This window comes from Vigna umbellata, chromosome 5 (assembly GCF_029865625.1).
Source record: "Vigna umbellata cultivar VRB3 chromosome 5, Vumbellata_1.0, whole genome shotgun sequence".
Taxonomy (NCBI): Eukaryota; Viridiplantae; Streptophyta; class Magnoliopsida; order Fabales; family Fabaceae; genus Vigna; species Vigna umbellata.
The window spans coordinates 37,407,936-37,423,008 of record NC_142169.1 but is presented as its reverse complement, the minus strand read 5'-3'; the positions used below and the strand labels follow the sequence as shown (position 1 = coordinate 37,423,008).

Here is a 15,073-nt window from a genome sequence, read left to right as displayed (position 1 = left end):
CTTGGTATGTATCGTACGTAAAGGTTTATTCATTTGGAAATTTACTGAGCATGGAAAGATAAGAATCAAAACACCGTCCATCCACTTCTTCAACCAGTGGTGAGAGAACACGTACCAAAATTTAAAGCTAAACACGTATAATACCGTGTAAGGAAGAAAAAAAAGTAAGAATATGAAGATCACTACAAGAAAGGTCTATGATGTTAAATGAATACAGTTATAGTTTATTTCTATCTAGATATGACTTAAAAAGACGTGAGGATCTTAGAAAGTTTTAACTAGTTTTTGTTTGACTTTAGTTTTAGTGTATATTTCTCTTTTTCTTTATTTGCTGTGTGTTATAGCTATGTTTCTTTTCTTGGTAAAAGATTATGTTAAAAAGAAATAATTGGGATGGTATAAAACACTTATATATTAGTTAGAAGTACACAACATAACAGCTCATCAAACGATCCTTCTATAAGTACAATCAAACACAACATCTTAAAAATAGTTCAATACACCAATATCTACAAACTCCACTTTGAAATCTTTCACTTGAAATTACTACCAACAATGCATGATTTTTTTTTTCCTAATGTTCTTCACTTCAATCCTCTACTTCTACTTGGTGTGAGAAACAATATTTGATGTGAATTTATTTTATCATTTCATGTTACAGATGGTTCTTATCAAACCCTTTGATCCTATCCTTCTTTAGTCATCTTCAAAGTCAACAAAGTCAATGTTGGTTACAAAGTAGTTTTCCCAGCAACCAAAGACACACCAATTTTGAATGTGAATGAATGGATCATTTAGCATCCAAGTACACACTATAGTCACAATCAAAAAAACCTTCTAGAATATATATATTATGAATGGAACTACCCAAAATTATTAGTCTTTTATAATTTAATTTTTATTTGATTAATATAAATATAATATATATTCAATCCTCTAATAGGTGTATATATTTTTTTAACAAAGAAAAATATAAACATTATATTAATAGGAAAATATTTGGTATATATATGTTAATCTCCCATACTCATATTTGAAGTCTCTTATTTGTTCCTCACCATCATCTACCAGATTATCTACAAAGACATCTACCTGGTCCACTGATTCTGTATATAATTTGAACATATATACGATCATTACAGGTGACCATTAAAACACTACAAAAGAAATGAAAGGTAAGCTTATTTATATCATAAATTTTTATAAATATTTAAATAACTTTTGTAGTAACCATTCGAGATTATTGAGTTTCATCAATCAATGTACCATCGTATTAGTCATGCAGTCATAATGATCTATTAAAACTTTAATATGATCAAGACTCAATTTCAGAAATACTCATGCATTGAGTTGGAACTATTATGAATTTTCTCCATATTAAATTTAAGATCTACAATGAAATTCTCCTTATACAAAGTTCATCATTCTTATCCCAAATGTTAACTGTTTGACAAGTAAACCAATTTGTTACAAGTAGTAAAATGGAAGTCCAAGTATATTTTTTCCTAAGAAATTTGTGTTTGTTTGTATAATTATGATTGTTCACTAATTACAGCTTTGATAAAAGTCATGGTTTGATTCATAGCGTGAAACACACATTTTAAACAACAAAGTTATAAGAGTTATAATGTGATTTAGTAAAAGCTTCATCAGGATTGGATTTTATGAACCAAAATAATGCAATAATTTATATAATATATCTCTATCTCCTTCAAACATATCAAAAGCATACTAGTCCTAACTCCTTAGGAGCAAGTTCTAAATCTATATGTTAAATTACTAATTCCTTAGTCAAGTTAACATACAATTCGCACTAAGAATAGATGTCTAGAATGACCAAGTTATTGAGTTTATTCCTAGATCAAAACCACTTGGGTGTTCTATCTATGTACAAGTTCCAATTCCTTTCCCGATTATTAGATACTTTCAAATAGCATGATATACTATCATACACATAAATAATCTAGATAGAACATATGAACAAGCAAAAAATTATATTGCATCAGAAAATCTACATCAAGGATGAATTCACTACATCCAATCCTAATTGATGGAAGCTTGCCAGGCTTGGAACTCGCAGGTTGTAATCTCCAAAAAGCAAGCCTTGATGGTGTAGCGAAATGAATGACTATGAATGGTGTTTTGGTGTGTTTTTTAATGTAAGGAGTGTGTGTAGAGACCTCTCAGCTCAGAAAGCCTTCCTACTATGGAAGGAAGCTAGAGGAAAGGGTAGAAAAAGTGAAGAGAAAGAGTGACTCAAGAGCAATAGGGCTGGAAAACAATTTATGCAGCATTTCACTAAGCTCAAAAGTGAGTAAATACAAAGGGGAGGCCCTCTTATTTATAGGTGAAGCTCCAAAATTCAAAATACAAAACGAGCTTGAAGGCCAAGTCAATTGGGTCACGGGAAGCATGCTGGGTCACATGGACAGTGCTGCCAAAACGTGCTTCAGGTTGTTCCGCTGGGGCTGGAGCCCCCCTGTCTGAGGGGGCTGGAGTGCACGTGAGCCAGGAATTCCATTTGGTGCATCTGAGCTGGAGCCCCCCTGGCTGAGGGTGCTGGAGCGGCCCTGGTGCTGATCCCTTGAAGTGCTTTTCCCAAATTTGACTAGTTGACCATGGCTCTTGCTTTTATTGTTTCTTACACAACAAATATTAGTTTAAACAAGAGAAGAAGGATTTTCATAAGTAACCTTCCATAGAAGTAAAGTGTTAATTGATCCTTCTTCTTCTTCTTGAATCTTCCTTGCCATGGCTCTAGTAAGAGGTCCAATGTGATTCCTTGATGGTCTTCCATCACTAATGAAATGGGAGTTTAAGCTATTCATCTAGAACAAACAAGTTGGATGAAATGGATGGATTGAATGGAGTCATGATGGCATAGACTCACCTCTAACCAAAAATTCAAATTTCTTTGCGTTTTTGCATGCCATAATTGATTTTTTCTTTCATTAACGACATAATAACTACTTTCAAAAATTAACCTCTCGTTGGGCGAGCTTAGACATTTGCTGGGCAAGAAACAAATTTTGTTTCACTTTCAACTGTTCTATCTCATTGAGCGAGACAACATACTCGTTGGGCAAGTATCAAGCTTAGACGTTAAGCGAGCAAATTGTGGCTGAGCGAGATGGTCCTGGCAGACAGTCCTCAAATCTTCTTCACATGTTCATTTTCCTACACAATAATCTAAAAAAAAACACATTATATTCAACTGAAACAGAAAAATTTACATCTTCCCATGAGAAAAACACATGCAAATATAAGATTGAAAATAAGCATGAATAATAAGTATATCACACTTATCAACAAACCACCATGAAAAGGTTAATTTTTTTCCATCCTTTAAGTCACAATATTATTTAATACTAATTCCTCATACTAGGAACCTCTTTCGACTTCCACCACTTAAACCCCATTTTCTATATGAATATGAGAGTTTAGTAGAATAAAATGACTCACTCTCTGGATTCAAACTCAATGCAATATACCTTATTGAATATGACACTTTTTCTTAGGCATGATTATATTAATAAAATTCTCACAATCATAATATATTTATATCACATGATCTCATAGATTTTTGGCATTCAAGCCTAAATTTTATTTATTCTCATGCAAACCATCACTCCAAGAATTCTCATACCATCCATTCTCATTAAGTCATAAAAATTCATCATAAAAGGTCACATATTTCTTGTTTTGAGTTACTTAATAACCATTCAATTCTAGTTTTGTTAATGAGAAATATGACATTTTATGATGACTTTTTATGACTTAATGAGAATGGATGGTATGAGAATTATTAGAGTGAGGGTGTGCATGAGAAAGAATATAATTTATACTTAAATACCAAAAACCTATGCGATCATGTGATACAAATATCTTATGATTGTGAGAATTTTATTAATATGATCATTCCTAAGGAGAGATGTCTTATTCAATAAGGTGTGGTTGCATTTAGTGTGAACTAAAGAGTGAAGTCATCCTGATTCTACTAAACTCTCATACTCATGTAGAGAATGGGATTTAGGTGGTGAGAGTCGAAGGAGGTTCCTAGTTTATAGAATCAATATTAAATAATATTGTGACATAAAGGACGAAAAGGAATTAACATTGTCATGGTGGTTTCATATAAGAATGGTAAGCTTTATATAAGAAGAATATTGTTGTTGATGTTAAATTTAATATTGAGAAAATTCATGACAGGTGCATGACTGACACGAATATTCAAGTCAATGCATGAGTATTCCTGAAATTAAGTCTAGATCATGTTAAGGTTTCAATAGATGATTATGATTGTATGGCTGATACAATGTGGTATATTGACTGATCAAACTCAACTATCCTGAATAGTTATTACAAAAATTATTTAAATCTTTATAAAACTTTATGATATAAATAAGCTTACCTTCATTTATTTTGTGGTTTTTTGATGCCCACCTACAATGATCGTATATATGTTCAAATTATATACGTGAGTAGAGGATCGGTAGATGTCTTTGTAGAGGATCTTGTAGATGATGGTGAAGAGCAAATGAGAGACTTCAAATATGAGTATGAGACATTAAGATATATGTATACCAAATATTCTCCTATTAGTATAACATTTACATTTCTTCTTGTTAAAAAAATTCAAGGATTGAACATACATTATATTTATATTAATCAAACAAGGATCAAATTAGAAATAAGAAGCCTAATATTTTTGGGTCGTTACAGTAATGGTATCAAAGCAGATCGTTCCAAAACTGGTTAGGGACTAACTTTGCTTATTATCTGTGTTTCTTTATTCTTTGAGAAATAAGAATGTAGAATATTGTTCTGTAACCTATTTGGTAATCTAAGTAGGAACTTATATGGTTTATTTAAAATTGAAAATATGTTTTCTTGTGAAATGGTAAGTAAGTATGATAATACACAAAGTTACATATGCAACACATATGTCGATCGGGAAGGTAGAGGATTGGTGGAGGTGTTATCAAAAGAAAGCTTATTGCATGAAGGAGGAATAATACCATGAATATATTATACAACAAATTTGAAGATAATTGTAGGTTAAGGTAAGTAGGTTCATGTTTTAGTCACAAGTAGAGGTGGTTATGAGAGCTTACTAATGGTATATAAATTTACAAAATGGGTTTTCAAATAAAGAGTCAAAGTTACATCCCAAGATAGAAGTAAAGTTCTCTTTGGATTTTATGTTTGGAAGGGGGTTAGAATCAGTGACACCTATGGGGTAGTTTCAGCTGAGAAGTATAAAAATTAAAAAAAAACTAAGATTTAATGGAAGGAACAATTTATGTTAGGTGTGACAAATTGAGAAACAATGGTATAGTTGGTAAAAAAGAAAGATAGGAAGTCTTGTAGGGAGGTTCAACACACACATACATACACATAGATCTCCACACTGGTAAGATATTGTCCGTTTTGGGTCAAGCCCTCACGGATTTGCTTTTGGTACCACTCCAAAAGGCCTCTTAACAATAGAGATATTTTATGTGTATATAAACTCGTGTTCATCTCTTATTTTATCCGATGTGGGACTTTGTTTGTACCCAACATCCTCCCCTCAAACAAAGGGCTAGTTTTGGGTCAAGCCCTCACGGATTTGCTTTTGGTACCACTCCAAAAGGAGTCTTAACAATGGAGATATTTTATGTGTATATAAACTCATGTTCATCTCTTATTTTATCCGATGTGGGACTTTGTTTGTACCCAACATCCTCCCCTCAAACAAAGGGCTACAGCGGAAGTCTTTTTCTGACCATGGTTAACACTCTCTCTTTCACGATCCATGGTCAAACACTGAGCATCTCTTGCTCTCCACCTCTCATGATTCACGTCCAGGCTATGTGCCACTGGCCACCTGCCAAGGCTTCACCTGATCATGGAGGGACGTACTCAACTAAGCCCGATCACCAGACCTAAACAATGGGCTCTGATACCATTTGTAGGGAGGTTCAACACACACATACACATAGATCTCCACACTGGTAAGATATTGTCCGCTTTGGGTCAAGCCCTCACGGATTTGCTTTTGGTACCACTCCAAAAGGCCTCTTAACAAGAAGGCTATGTGCCACTGGCCACCTGTCAAGGCTTCACCTGATCATGGAGGGACGTACTCAACTGAGCCCGATCACGAGACCTAAACAATGGGCTCTGATACTATTTGTAGGGAGGTTCAGCACACACATACACATAGATCTCCACACTGGTAAGATATTGTCCGCTTTGGGTCAAGCCCTCACGGATTTGCTTTTGGTACCACTCCAAAAGGCCTCTTAACAATGGAGATATGTTATGTGTATATAAATCCATGTTCATCTCTTATTTTATCCGATGTGGGACTTTGTTTGTACCCAACAAGTCTAACATGTGTGTAAATCGTAGAGAGTTAAAAAGATTGTTGAGAAATGATAGTTTGATGACTTTAGTTGCATGAGGTCGATATTGTTTTGAGAGATGAATGTTATAGACCATATATAGAAAAGTGTATCTTAGTTTATAAATGACATGTTTATATATCCTATGCTTAAGAAGTGCATGAGGGTTACCTGAGAGTAATAATATAATTCTTGGAAAAAAAATAGTAGAATTTGAGTCTAATTTGAAAGGAGAATTACCCATATTTTATTGAAATTTAGAAAATTTTGAGAACGTAATTCTTAAAAGATGAGAGAATTGAAACACTCTATGTATTATGTTAACTATATTTAAATTTCTTATTTAAATATGATTTTTTAAGTAAATTGATAAATTTTGAAAAAAAAAGATTTTTGTAAAAATTAAAGGATGATTTTAAAGTGTCAATTAGTTCCTATTCTTGAGTTGTCTCGGTAAATTTGTGATCCCAACCACATGAACCATTGGATTAGGCTGCAATTTTTACATAATAGTATTAAAATATAGTTCTCTACTATGATCAATGGGGTTACAATTGAAGGTTTATGCTAAAAGAAATAATTCTCACATTTTAGTATAATAGTTAGGTCTCCACATATTATCTAGTTCTTTTTTATTCTTACTTCATTAAATGTTACATAAAGATGAAATTTTTATTATGAGTTGAGTTCATAAGATAGTATTTCATTTTGATCGTTGGGACTTCCATTTAGAGGTTTGTGGTTAGAGAAAAAAATTCATAGTTTAAACTAGTGTCACCTATTTTCTATTTCGGTTTACTTAACTATAGGACTTTAAATGAAAATCTCAACAATCGAAATGAAGTACTATCTCTTGTGAACCGGGTCATCTGTCTAATGGTTAATGAAGTAGGAATGAAATTTTTATCAAAGCAACTCAAAACTAGACACTATGTGGAGACCTAACTTTTATACTAAAATATAAAATTATTTTGCTGAACAGAAAATTTCATATTAATCCAATGGTTCATGAGATTGTGATATAATTTTACCAAAACAACTCAAGAATAGAAAATAATTAACATCTCAAAATCATCCTTTAATTTTTACAAAATCTTATTTTTCATAATTTATTAATTTACTTATAAAAATATTTAAATAAAAAAACTTAAATATAGTTAACATAAAAAAAAAGTAAAAAAGGACGTTATAGTGAATCATCCTTCAAAATAATTCCATGATACAAGTCACAAAATGCATTAATTTGACCTACTAAAAATGGAACGAACAGGAGAGAGACAAATTGATCTATCATGATTAAACAAGTTAAAGTTCATAGTTACTCTCACCAATTTTTTTATTATAATTTAATTATTTTATTTAAAATATATACTTTTATAAAACAACACTTAATTATATAAATATTTTCCAAAACTCTAATTGATTAATTAATATTTCTAATTTAATAAATTAAAAAAATTACCTTTCTATGTTAATTATATGATCAATAATTAAACTTGATTGAAAAATATTAATAATTTAAGCTATAATTTTATTATATATTATAATTTTAGTAAGTAGATTTTGTAAAGAGAATATTGAAATTTTACAGCACACCAAGTGATCTACTACTAATATATTTTGCCGATAAAAAAAATGAACATTGAAATTTAATAACAAAAATAAGAGAGGTAATTTAAAACACGCCCCCAATGAAGGGTATTTCAGCATTAATATCATGGAATAAAATAAAATTCATTGAAATTATTTGTATTTTTCATCAAAACTGAAAGACAAATTATTTATACTCGAGACGTGAAGGAATTATATTTAGGCAAAGGGACAAAATATTTCTTGCTAAGTAGATAATATGAAGGTCTCATGTTATTGCAATAGAGACTACAGTAATTTTCTACCACGATCAATCTCGTTGAAGTTAAATAGAATCACTATAAAAAAAATTCTTTAAATATTTAATACAACCAAATATTTGGAACTTGGATTTAATATCATAATTAAGCTATAACCATCTTATGTTATAATAGTAATAATTATAGCTATTAACTATAACATATATAATAACAAACATTTTATTTACTGAAACAATTTTATTTGATTAGAAAGAGATCGTTACTTCTACTTTAGACCAAAACGAAAATTGTCATTAATCAATATATTTAATCTTTACTTAAAACTGAACATACAAAAATCTTAAAATATTGGGATGTGAAAATAATAATTATAAATATATTTTATGTGTTATATGAACTATATCTTAATAACGTGGTCAATTATAAAATTGTTTTCTTTATATATAGTAAAATTATTAGACAAATAATACTCTATTATGTATTTAGTATATAACTGGGTTTTAATGCGTTTATATGATTTGATACTGATAAATTAATTAAAGGACACCAAATAAAGCTCAATTCAATTATCTAAAATCCAAGAAAATAAAATAAAAAATGGTTGGTGAAACTAAAATTGTGGAAAACACGTTAAGTAGTTAGTTGGTGAAAATGAGATAATGCAGTTCCCAGAAAAATGGAAACATTGAGAAATGGAGAGATAAAAAAGAAAAACGACATGTCCTTCATTGCAAATAACTTGTTATGTGTTCTCTCTCTTTTGGAAAAGAAACGGGACAAAAAGTTATGGTTGTAATAATTAATTATATTTAGTTTTATTCTTATTTAATAAAATAAATAAATTGAAGGTAAATTCAATTATTCTGTTATTCTACTTTTTTATCTTAATTTATTATTCCTTCTCATAGTTAAAAGGTTAGTTAGTGAAACTAAATCTAGTGCCATAATTTTCTTATTTGTGGGTCCTCAATCAATAATATAATCACAATAATAATAATAATAATATATTAGCTTTACTTTATTTTCACTATAACTTACAACAAAAAGGACAAACAAATTACGTTTCATTAAAATAAAGAGTTAAAAAATTAGCACTTAAAAATATTGTGAAGTCAAGATATCTCCCACCTAATCAAATTATTAACTCGTGAAAATTATGTTCTGCCTTTGTTCTCCTACATATGAAAGATATGTTTATGTTTTTCCTCCACTTATTAAGGAATTTGATGGATTCCATTAAACGGAAGTTTATCTGTTACCAATCCAAAACTGGACTAAAAACCAGTTACAATTTGAAAGTCAGAAGAAATAATAGATTTTAATTAAGTTAATTTAAATTTAAAAAAACTAATACGCTTTTACATAATTCTCTAACACTTAACGAATAAACTCAAACTCAAATGTTTGAACTTATCAGAAGCTGTATATTTTAAAATTTCAGTGAAAAGTCCATTTTCCCAAAAGTACTTTTAATTTTTTTTAATATTAAACTGTTTAATCCAATTCAATTTCAGTGCTTATTCTGTCATCACCATCTTCCTCACAACACAAAGGCAAAAAGTAAACAGAGGAAGGGGTGGCGAGTCGTGCGGCAGCATTGAGGGCAACCCATCTCTTATTGGGCGTGCTGAACAGTGACAGTATCTCCAGTGATGGCATCTTCAAGGCAGCAACGACGAACGGAACTTGTCGGAGGAGACCAGTGGTGGCTCTCGGGCCCACGATGGCTCACATTTTGGGGTGCGTCAGTGGAGGCTACAGATGCGACTTCGATTTGGATGGTGAACGCGAAGGTGGAACGTCCAAAAGGGTTGGTTTGTTCAATCTAGCAAAAGATCGAAAATGTGTCCGTGTAAAGTTGGACTTGGAAAATGTTGATGAATTTGCATCTGCTCTGCATGTGTGACAATGATTATGATGATGCTGTTTGAGAATTTGGAAGTGTAGAGAAATGGAAGAATGGAGAAGATTTGATGGGTGGATAAGAAAAAAAAAACAGATAAAGAAAAGTTTTCTTTTAAAGGTTAAAAAGTAGTGCTGGATTTTATATAAAAAAATAATTAATTTAAAAAATAAAATTTAACACGTGATAGTCACATGTCATTATATCTGGCAACCTAGGTGGAGTGTCGTTTGTCACATGAAAAAAAATAAAAGAATCAGGATCAAAATGTTTTAAAGTTTCGCACAGAAATCATTTCCAATTTTGTTTGCGTAATAATACTGAAACTAAAATGATATTTAACTATATAAACTATCTTAACGTGCACAAGCCATTACTCAAACAAAATTGTACAAGTCTTGACTTCACACATTCTCCTTTTCAAGACATATTCATGTCTCACCCATATTTCTTCTAAGTGAGCTACAAATGATAGTCGTAAAATCAATGATAATTATAAAGGCCACATGGTCTAATCAAACTCTAGACATAGTTCAGTTACTAGTGTTTCCAAAATCAGAGGTCCCACAACGGAGATTATGATAATGAAAGTGTTTTGTTTTAAAAAAACAAATTCATGCAATGTTCAATTATTCACCTTTAAATACTACGACTGATGAAAAATAATGATTTTTGTTTAGGAGGTCTAACTTAATTGGTTGAAAAGGGTATGTGTGAGTTGTTTTAAACTCCTGAGATGTTAAAAAATTTCTATTCATAGTTATAAATACACCATAGATGAAGAATGGTTATTTTATGCAGACAAACGTTTAAAGTTGTATTGCCTTGCATGATAAGAAATTAAGTTTTCAAGATGCCACAGACTACCAGAACAGTTGCTAGTAAGGAATGCAAAAGAATCATAAAATAACTTGCTAAGTTGCATAATGCTATGGCTAAACAGAACCAGAGTATAAAAAGGTCAAGAAAATTGAAATGTAGAGTTAGAAGATATATAACTTACATGGGAATATTTCTATGGGGAGAATTGGCATGTACAATTAGAATGCAGGGAAAAAGCAATCTAATTTTCCAGTTCACTCCTTATCCAATCTTGTGAACACACCAAAGCTTGGACAGTAGCAGGATTAAGTGAGCTCCAATCACGATCAAGGACCCTTCCACTGTGATTAAAGGCCAGTTCAGGCGCAACCTTTGCCATTGGAATTCCTAAAACATTGCGTGCCATCATGGATAAGACAGGATATCTGGGGGTGTGAACTCTCCACCAGTTCAGTATGTTGAAATCAACATTGCGTGGAAAAAGGGGTTCTTCCAAATACTTGTCTAGATCTGATTTTGTACCTTCACCCTGTGAAGTTTCATGGAGAAATTTATCAAACCCCATCAATCGATCCCTTGAATCCTTTGCAGAACCTTGTAAGAGAAGTGGGCCATTGCCAACTTGCCAGGCCAGACCTTGATCGTGAGATGCTAATGGGGAGCCTATCGAATGTTCATTGTATAGAGCTTTCACACCATCAAAGACCTCTTCAATTCGACTTCCAGACATGCTGCCATAAATTTGTGGATAATAATAATCTACCAACTTCATCTTGAATCGAGGGTCTAACATCGCAGCAACTGCCAACCCTAAACTACATTTCTCCCAGTACTCATCAAACTTGCTTCTCAATCTTGACGCCAAAGAACTGATATACTCATCTGAATTCTTGCACCATTCAATCAAATGCAGCTTAACATCACAGAGCTCAGGGAAATATATGTTTGCAGTTGGATACTTATTCTTAGTGAAAACATTTATAACCTCAACAAAAAGCTTCAAGTAGCTGGTAACTGCTGTGATTCTCTCCCACTCTACATCAGATAAACAGACTTTGTAGGCAGTGTCATTTTCTTGCAAGAGAATTAAAACATCCTTGAATTCCAAGGCAACTTCAAGCATTGAGTATGTGGAATTCCATTGTGATGCATTATCTAGACATAAGCCCTTTTGACTCAGGATCCCAACTTCTTTAGCCATCTCATTGAACTTTGCCAGTATAATTTGTGAACTTTTAATGTAACCAATAGTTTCACGAATCTTAATGACTATTTCACTTACAGCTCCCAGAGCATGCTGAACCATAGCATTAATAACATTTGCAGCACATCGTATATCAAATAATTGCCCATTACAATAAAGAAACCTGTTTTGCAGAAGTCTATCACCAATTCTAACGGCAATGTTATCACAGGTAGAGCAACTATCCAGTATCATAGAAAATAGTTTACGGTCTATATCCCAATACATTAGGCAACTCATGATAGCTTCTGAAACCATGTCTTCCGTATGAGAAGGATCAATCCTTATAAAATTTAATATCCTCCTTCTTAACTGCCAGGATTCATCGATGTAATTTGATGTCAAACACAAATACTCTGCATCCCCCACAGCATTCCACACATCAGCACTAAGACTGATTTTCCCAGGCAACTTATCCAACATCTCATTAACTTTTTTTTTCTCTCTCTCATAAATCTCAATACAATCAGCCTCAACCCTATTCAATGACACAAGCTCAAACAATGGCTGCAGATTTTTTACAAATGCTCTGAAACCAACATGCTCAACCATAGCCAATGGATATCCATGTAGAATAATCATCCGAGCAAGGTCAAATCGACTCCGTCTTTGATCAAAGTTACTAGTCCCAGGGTTGACAGAGTCATCTTTCAACTGTGTCTGCTCAAATTTAATATTGACAAGACTAAGGGTATTGTCATCTTTGTTTGCATCTTGATCTATATTGAAATTTGCAATTGCTAGAGTTCCTTCCTTTCTCTTTTCTCTTGTAGAAATGTACTGTGCTATGCCATGGCTAGACCTTCTCTGACACCGAATCAAATGGTTCCTTAAATGTGATGTTCCACTGGTACTTGAACCACTAAGTTTCTTTTTGCAATGCCTACAAACAGCCACACAGGTGTCGCCTTTTTTAATCCTATCAAAATCATTCCACACCACCGATTTTAACCTACTAGATTTGACAATGACAGCATCAGACATGTCCATCGCATGAACCTGAAAGAAAGCCCCTATCAAATTTAATTCAAACATTTCCATTTACATGGTTAAAATGTACTGTATGCTATGTGATGTGGTGCATGTGTGTTTATAATGATGAAACTGGAAGGAGATTCTAAATCTAAATTGTAAAAAAGTTGTTACTGTATGGAGGTTAGGAATACCTAGTCCAGTTTTCAGAACTAATATTCATATAGAGTTTAAAAAAATATGAATGGATATTATCAGAAGGATTCAGAAAGGGATGGGTTAAGATGAAATACAAGAGGATGGAACAGGGCACAATGTCGCTAAAAGCCTAAAGTTACAAATAAACTCAATATTACAATATTCAAGAGTTTCCCAGCATACAATGCTACTAGTTTAAAAGTTTTAAAACCAAAGCTCCAGATACAGTCTAAGTAATCTTCCGTTCAATAAGTGACTAACAAAATAATAGATGCTTAAACTTTTAATCTTGCCTCTAGGCATCATAATGTATCTTAGATCATCAATGGAAGCCTACGTAGTGTAATATTATTTAGTACCAGACACTGTCCAAGTTTAAGAAGCAAGAACTGCATAATGGAAACAATCACATCAAAAAAGCTTATTTCTATTTTAAAAGTTGAAAATAGAAAGACAATGGGTTGTTTGTCACAATTCCACAGAGGTAACAGCTATCCTTTAATGAAATTTGATTCTTCTAATGGCATCGAAGTCCACTATGTATACATCAATAACAAAATGCATCCAGGAAATTTCATTCAACTCAATTAATCCAACATCTATCTAATTAATCCTCAACTGCAGCAGGGGAGAATGATCCCTTCTCACAATATGAATTCTTCATTCACTAAGGGTAACATACTTGTATAAAATCCAAAGATAAAAACTAGAAAGTGAAGAAGATCAGACAAAGTTACACGAGGTCCAAAATTTCATTACTCAGCCCAGATTGATAGAAAATAACATGCAGTAGAATTCAATCTCAAAAATTCAAAACAAATGTAGCAAAAAAATATAAAGCTGGTTGTAAGATCATAGTTTGCTTTGCATTTTGTTGAATATAGTGAATACTATCTAACAAATTTCCCATACCATTCATGATCCATGCTAGAAAATACTAAAATTTAGTCAGAGAGACTTTTAGTCAGTGTACAGGACACTGTTAAAAATAAAATAAAATTAAGATATACAAAACCTAAGAATTTAAAAAGAACATTTGTTACAAATTTTAAAACTAAGAAACGAGAAATCTTGAGTAAATTTATCTTCAACACTTTGCATCGATTCATCACCGAAATTTCACCATTTTCCAGCAAGCAAACTTCCACCCCTGTCATGAGATCAATTGCGTCTAACACCATGCAACCATACAATTCAACCTATGGCAACAAACTAAACATAATAATAACAAAAAGGGAACACCCAAAAGAACACTTCGACTTTTTAAGTAGTAAGTAACCCATACAAATCGTAGATAAACAAAGGAATGATTTTGAGACAAGTTTGAAACACCCATTAAGAAATTCTGGCTAAATCAACAGAGAATTCCCTGTTACAACCGACAAAACATAAATCAATTATTTTATTTACGAATAAAAGATCACGAAGATAAAAATAAATGTATATATGTAAAAGAAAACAACATGAGAATGGAGTCCTAGAAAAAAAAAAGGAAAGAGACAGCGTACCGCGTTGGATAATGGGTGGGATTCGGTGTAGTGCTAAGAAGATTGAAGAAGGGTTTGGAAGAAAACCCTAATTGGAAGGTGAAAGAGGGAAGAAGAAGGAAAACGAAGAAGAGAAAGCAACGTGGTCACACTGAGGCAGAAGCGTCCTATTCATCTGCTATTGTGGAAAGTTAAAAGGAACAAATTCA

General features: G+C 32.3%; 1 protein-coding gene across 5 annotated transcripts; it reads right to left on the bottom strand.

Annotated features, from left to right (window-relative positions):
- Positions 1-9,647: 9,647 nt before the first annotated feature.
- LOC148198278 (zinc finger BED domain-containing protein RICESLEEPER 2-like) lies at positions 9,648-15,048 on the bottom strand. Of its 5 annotated transcripts, none has more exons than XR_015779770.1 (4): positions 14,886-15,048; positions 14,663-14,746; positions 11,146-13,206; positions 9,648-10,133 (listed from the first exon to the last, which is right to left on the bottom strand). XR_015779770.1 is itself a non-coding variant. In XM_088091608.1 (3 exons), exons 2-3 carry the CDS (start codon positions 14,711-14,713, stop codon positions 11,206-11,208), a joined length of 2,052 nt encoding a protein of 683 aa, XP_087947734.1. In that variant the 5' UTR covers positions 14,714-14,746; positions 14,886-15,048; the 3' UTR covers positions 11,032-11,205. The 5 variants fall into 5 exon arrangements, 2 of the variants coding, with proteins under 2 accessions (XP_087947734.1, XP_087947735.1); XR_015779771.1 differs by having other exon boundaries at positions 9,648-10,128; XR_015779772.1 differs by having other exon boundaries at positions 9,649-10,064.
- Positions 15,049-15,073: the final 25 nt, after the last annotated feature.

Excerpts from the sequence above, each read along its gene's own strand:
- LOC148198278 (XM_088091608.1), bottom strand. The coding sequence starts at position 14,713 with ATGGGTGTTTCAAACTTGTCTCAAAATCATTCCTTTGTTTATCTACGA. Across the intron at positions 13,207-14,662 it reads CCTTTGTTTATCTACGATTT|GTTCATGCGATGGACATGTC; the intron begins GTATGGGTTACT and ends GCTTTCTTTCAG.